The 6000-nt window shown below is 43.7% G+C and overlaps 1 protein-coding gene across 7 annotated transcripts in view; it reads right to left on the bottom strand.

Annotated features, from left to right (window-relative positions):
• Positions 1–416: 416 nt before the first annotated feature.
• Positions 417–6000, bottom strand: part of pcdh19 (protocadherin 19) — an 87716-nt gene continuing 82132 nt past the window's right edge. For all 7 annotated transcript variants that reach the window (XM_042303207.1, XM_024383194.2, XM_042303209.1 and 4 more), the window contains exon 5: positions 417–3205. In XM_042303207.1, the coding sequence (XP_042159141.1) occupies positions 2616–3205 (590 nt within the window). In that variant the 3' untranslated portion in view covers positions 417–2615. The remainder of the gene's footprint in view (positions 3206–6000) is intronic.

The raw sequence follows: 6000 nt of genomic DNA, 5'->3' as shown, positions 1-6000 counted from the left end.
GAGCACTTATAATGAGAGAGCAGCATCAGCACCTGCCTGGAATCCTAATTGCGCCTTGTGAGCGAGCCTGAACAGAAACTGTTCATTTCCATTTTATCATGATAGATTTAATAGTCATCACTCTATGCACCGTCATGCCATTTTCAAGGAAGCCTTCCAGACGATATTCAGATCACATTATAGATTTGAATGAATTATGGCAAGACAAAAGATAATTTAAAAATGGATAATTGCAATATGCTGGGTCGTGGTCATGCTCATTAATTTACAACAATGCACACACTCTCCTCTCTTTCTCTCTCGTTTCAACGTGCATTTATTTCATTATGAAGTATTTGATGGTCATATCGAGGAGTATGTTATCGAAGATGACTTCCTCTCTCATACACTCAGGAAAACAAGGAAACAAAGTGGAGAACATTTAATAGTTTAATAATAAGCTGCTGTATACATTCAGTGATTATTCCGATGTTCATGTTGCCAAAAGCCATGGGTGAGACCAGCAAAAACATTCAGCTACAAGATCTATTTCATTGTATGTAATTTTGTCCTTTTTTCATTTACAATTTTCCATGTTGTACATAGTTTAACTGTAAAGCAACTGAAAACCGCATTGCTGATTTGTAAGATGGTTCTTCGAAGAACTTAATTTCCTTTAAACACACGATTCCACCAAATCTGTTTGGTCATGACTGAAAGTTTGTCTTGCTGTTCTTAAATATATTTTCAGACTCAATTCAAAGGAGATGATACATGATGGCACAGCAGTTGAGCAAAGCTTGTCTGCATACCTTCACCTTTAGTCTCTTACTTGAAGTGTTGACAGGGCCTATTCTCTGGTTCATATCACTAAGGCCAGTTCTGAGGTGAGGAACTAACAGGAAACCTTAGTCCAAAAACAGACACACAGAAATAGGTGGAATTATCTCACTAGCTTAAAAAACTAGCTTAACCATCTTCTTCTTACTTAAATATTAAGATTAAGCAATCTTTACGGTTTTGTTTGCTTCTTTTTTGGTTTATTTTGCTATCTCACTCTAAGCTCATTGAACTGACACACTACTATTGGTGCTGAAATTGCAATATTTTTTTGTATTTTTACATTTTCTATTTGTCCACACAGAAACTTGATGGCACAAGAACTGACCAATAAGAAACTCTTTACAACAAGGTAGACTGCAAGTCAACAGTTGCCAGGGGTAACACAGTAAACAAAAACAAAAAACCAAGTTCATTTTGAAAAATAATCATAATCATTAAAAAAATGCCAAATAAACAAAAGCCAGTTAATTTCAAGTATAACTTACTGATAAAATAACTACACGGAATTAAATATTCTCATTATACATTTTTAAATTATTTATAAAATATATTTTGGCATATGTTTTTTTGTTTTTGTTTGTGTAACAACGCTACTGTAGCTTCAGTTGAACACCAATGTATATTTTATTATTTTTTACTCTTGAAACAAAACATTAAAGGGATTGTCACATAACAACAGGTTATTAAAAATGATAATAGTAAACCCTATACAGAGTTTCACATAGCAAGACGTGAGTGACGATCCCTTCTATCCTAGCCCCATAGTCAAAAGTCAGAAAAAGTACAAGACCAGAGCACAAAGTTCTAATTGTGCTCCACTGGCTACAATCAAGAATGGGCACAGGAGATTTCAAAAGCAATAAGTATTTTTTTTATCTTCCTCATAGCTCAGTCGAAAGTCTGTCCCACTTCCCAGTGTTGGGAGTGCCTGGACAGATAGCAAGAGTTCATTAAGCTCCATCAGTGATAAAGCATAAATACTGTGCAGACCTCACAGTCTGGTGACACTGGGATGTCCTCCAGTGGGGGGGGGTGTATACAGAGAATACTTCTCTTATCAGACCGAGAAGAAAATGAGACTGGGAATGTGTTCCTTCCCTCCTCCGTCTTCACTGCGGACCACTGTTCAAGATGCACATAGAGGCAATGGTTCACAGAAGAAGAATCATGTGCATGTCTGTCTGTCTCCGTCTGTTGCACTGTGGGGAGCTTTACAAAGGAAACGAGGAGTCAATTTGGCAGCCGAGACAAAACCAAAGAAGGCAATCTCAGTTAGTGACGCAAAAACAGTCAAAAGGCATAAAGTTCTGTACTTTTTTTTTATCCGTCACCGTAGGTGTCAGGTCCTAAATGTGAACAGGGGAGAGGCAGAATCCGGCCGAAGGGGCAAGTCACACAGTCAACAGCAACCTGCCTGTCCACTGGCTGCAGAAAACGAACGGAAAACCAAACAAGAAAAGTACTGCGACTACAACAAAGCCACATCCACGGCCTTCACTTTTCTGGAGGAACACAACATGAAGCTCAGCATTTTCCAGTAATATTTCACATCTGGGCTTTGTCCTTAATACTGTATACTACGCTCAAGTTGTGTCTTTCTCTCTCTTTCTTTCGTTCATCGGCTTGACTTTCACCTGCGTACACACAGCTATGGCGGAGTATGTGTGTGTGTATATATATATATATATATATATATGTGTTTGTTTACACTGTGTGTGTGTGTGTGTGTGTGTGTGTGTGTGTGTGTGTGTGTGTGTGTGTATGTGTGTGTGAGTAGGCTCCCCTGAGGCCCGTTAGAGCACAATGTCCTTCAGGCGCTTGCTGCTGGGAGACTCCTTCTCAAGATGGCTGCCGTCGTGGAGGAGAGTGTTGATCTCCCGGACGGCCGGCTCGCTGTCCTTCCCCTCGGGCTGCCGCAGCATGCTGTGGTTGGCAATGCGCTCGGCGCCACGGCACCTGAGCGTGTTGTAGCCGGATGGCACCTTGGCCAGCGGGCTCTTCAGGTGCACAGGGGAGGTGATGGGACTGGCTGCTTCGCGCCCGTTGCCCGCCTCGCGCACGGCGCCGCCGTTGGCCTTGGGGCTGCACACCTGAGACTCCATCATTGTCCGCTTGTTGCCCTTTAGCTCACCCCGCTCGGGGTCTTCTGGGCCATCCTTGCCGAAGGTGGCAAAAGTCCTTTTGATGGTGCCGGTGCCACAGTCCTCGTAGTGGGGCACATCTACGGTGGTGGCCTCAATAGACAGGGCAATGACGTTGTTACGTGGGTGGCCATGCTCAGGCGACTTGCCGCGGGCTGGACCAGGCACACGGGGCATCCAGCAGCGGTCCGAATGGCCCAGGATACGACACTCTTCCTGGCAGTGGAAGCCTTCGCTGGGGTCTGCAGAGAGAGGGAAGAAGGGGGAGGGTGAAATAAAAGGGAATGGTTAGATTTGTCTGTTGAACTGGCCGATTTGCCAGGACTGTAACTCATTGACACTTTGCTTTCATGGATTTCACCATGCATTCTTTCAGGTCCTTTCATTTTATTTAACTTCATGTCAGAGACTTTTAAAAAATTAAGCAAAGTTTGTTGGAACCCAAACATCCCCAGTTCATATTTTCTGTGGGTAATTTCTCTCTCATATCGGGTGTTCTTGCCGTTTACACAAGACTGCAAGACTTGCCGTTACTTCCAGACGAATAGAGATCTGCAAGTTTGAGGCACTTCTAATGCGTCAATTAAAGGACGCATTGTTAAATCAAAGTCCATTTCCAGCTCATGCATAATTGGGTTTTCTGTAGCAACACTTGATGAAAGCTAGGGTTTAAATATTACCACTAAGAGACACCAGCTGCGTTGCCATATCGCTGCCTAGTTCATCTAGCTCAGTCTGTCATCTGCGGCTGAGTTATAAATATCTAATGATGTTTTAATGCTGACAAAAAGTCTGTATTACTACATATCCTTTGTGTTGGAGGGAAGGGCTTTCAGGACGATGTTTGTATCATTAGAACAACAACAAAAAGAGCCAAGCACTCTTTGTCAGGAACTGAAGAGCTGTCGTCCTCTTCTCTCTGCCTTTGTTATCTAAGTAAGAACTGTATTTAGGATTTTTATCCGTAGGCCAGTCGAGTGAGTACTTGATGCTGAGGCCTTTGAATCCATACATATTTGATTATTGGCCATCTGGACTGATAACCTAACAAGGGCACATTCAAGATGCCCTCGTGTTTACGAATACCATCAAAGAGTGTTAGCCTCTCACCAAATCACACCCACTCACAAAGCAGGCAAATAATGGCTTTATACAGACATATTGAACACATGTCAAGGGCAAGTGTTGTCATGAGAATCAAAGGATGTCGCATTTGTGAAAAAAGACTGAATATAACATGAATAATATCTACAGTATACCGTAGCTACCATGTTACAGGCCAAATAGACAGTCGTTTACCTTAACCATTCATCCACCCGATTGGTCCTCGCCTCCTAGGGGCAAGGGGCCCTCCTCCCACGAGAGGCCCAAGGTGACAGGAAGGGATTGTGGGAAGGAATTGCCATCGACCCTATGCACACCACACGTTTAGATCTGGCACTCGCAGCTTGACAGATCACCTAATTAAAATCACTAATTATCTGTTTTCTTCCCCTCTTTTCTGCACTCTGAGGGGCACCTCTGCTTTGGGTGTGCCAATCTATATTTAAAGATTGCCTTCCAGGGACAAGGCTGCCGAAGCTGTCTCCCTCATAAACTGTGATCTGATGAGACTGACACGACTGAATGACTGGCTGGGTTAGTGGGCCATTTGAACCATGCTATGGCTGATCTCAGTATAGGATTATGGGGGTCGTTCATGACCAGGGACACTAGAGCTCAAGAGGCCAAGCGGGTAGCCAGGACCATGGGTGACCAACGTCAATTCCATCATGAATGTTTCATGGGAGAGCTGTGCTAAAGGATTACCTTGAGCTTGGCTGTGTGTGTGTGTAGGTTTGTGTACCTTGACACATATTGACTGTGTCTGCGTACTCTGGCCACACCCTCCCTCACTCCCTTCGTCTCTTCATACGCACATCCATACCTGCTCCCGCCCACACACTTCGATGTGTACAGGGGAAAATTGTGAAATTAAAAAAGAATAGAAAATAAAGCTCTGGATCGACTGGTGGCCAAAGTTTTGTCTGTAATTACCAGGGCCTGTGAACACACTCAAGTCCACATCTTGAAAGGGGAATTTCATCACCAATAGTCAATGTTATCACCATGGCAACAAGGGGTTGAGTTTTACCATTATCCATACTGCTCGTGGCAGAGACTGGACTGGTTATAGAACACCTGGCATCAAGAGACTGGTTATAGGACACCTGGCATCAAGAGACTGGTTATAGAACACCTGGCATCAAGATACTGGTTATAGAACACCTGGCATCAAGAGACTGGTTATAGAACACCTGGCATGAAGATACTGGTTATAGAACACCTGGCATCAAGATACTGGTTATAGAACACCTGGCATCAAGAGACTGGTTATAGAACACCTGGCACCAAGAGACTGGTTATAGAACACCTGGCATCAAGAGACTGGTTAGAGAACACCTGGCATATTTCACAATCCCAATCTCCCCTTCAAAACTTCTGCTCTCTTATGAGGCTCTTCCTTCTTTTCCAGGGGACTTGGATTGATAGATTTGAAACTTGTTTTCCCGCAGCCGGACTGAATGGTCTCAGGACACAAAGAAGACATAATCAAACACTACGCTTTATACAGAGCCGTCCATGCAACAGCAGTGAATAAACCCCTTTTCTCACCCTCTTCCTTTAGAGGGATCTCCGGAGAGAGAGCGGTTCTGTTGTAACTGACATCGTTCTGAAAGCCTGAGCGCCATCAACAGAACATTCACATCCTGCCTCTGCTTAGAGGCTCACCACACAAGCAGATGTCGTTGTCAAAGGTCCCCTAGAAGACGACAGAACAACATTGAAAAGAAAGAAAAAGAAAGGAGAGCGACGGGCCATCGGTCAACCCCTGACAAAGCCCAATCTCTTACTGGGAAAAATCGAAAGAAGCTAAATCTAATGCTCACAAACAAAGCAATTAAAAGCTCTTTATAGCTCTGCCGAGGTCTGAAACACCACAAGCCAAGAGGAAGACCAAGAAGGAGGCACCCTCCTGCTGTGAATGCCTATTGAA

Source organism: Oncorhynchus tshawytscha, linkage group LG21 (genome assembly GCF_018296145.1).
Source record: "Oncorhynchus tshawytscha isolate Ot180627B linkage group LG21, Otsh_v2.0, whole genome shotgun sequence".
Classification (NCBI taxonomy): Eukaryota; Metazoa; Chordata; class Actinopteri; order Salmoniformes; family Salmonidae; genus Oncorhynchus; species Oncorhynchus tshawytscha.
The sequence above is the reverse complement of the archived record's forward strand: the minus strand, read 5'-3'. Positions and strand labels throughout refer to the sequence as shown.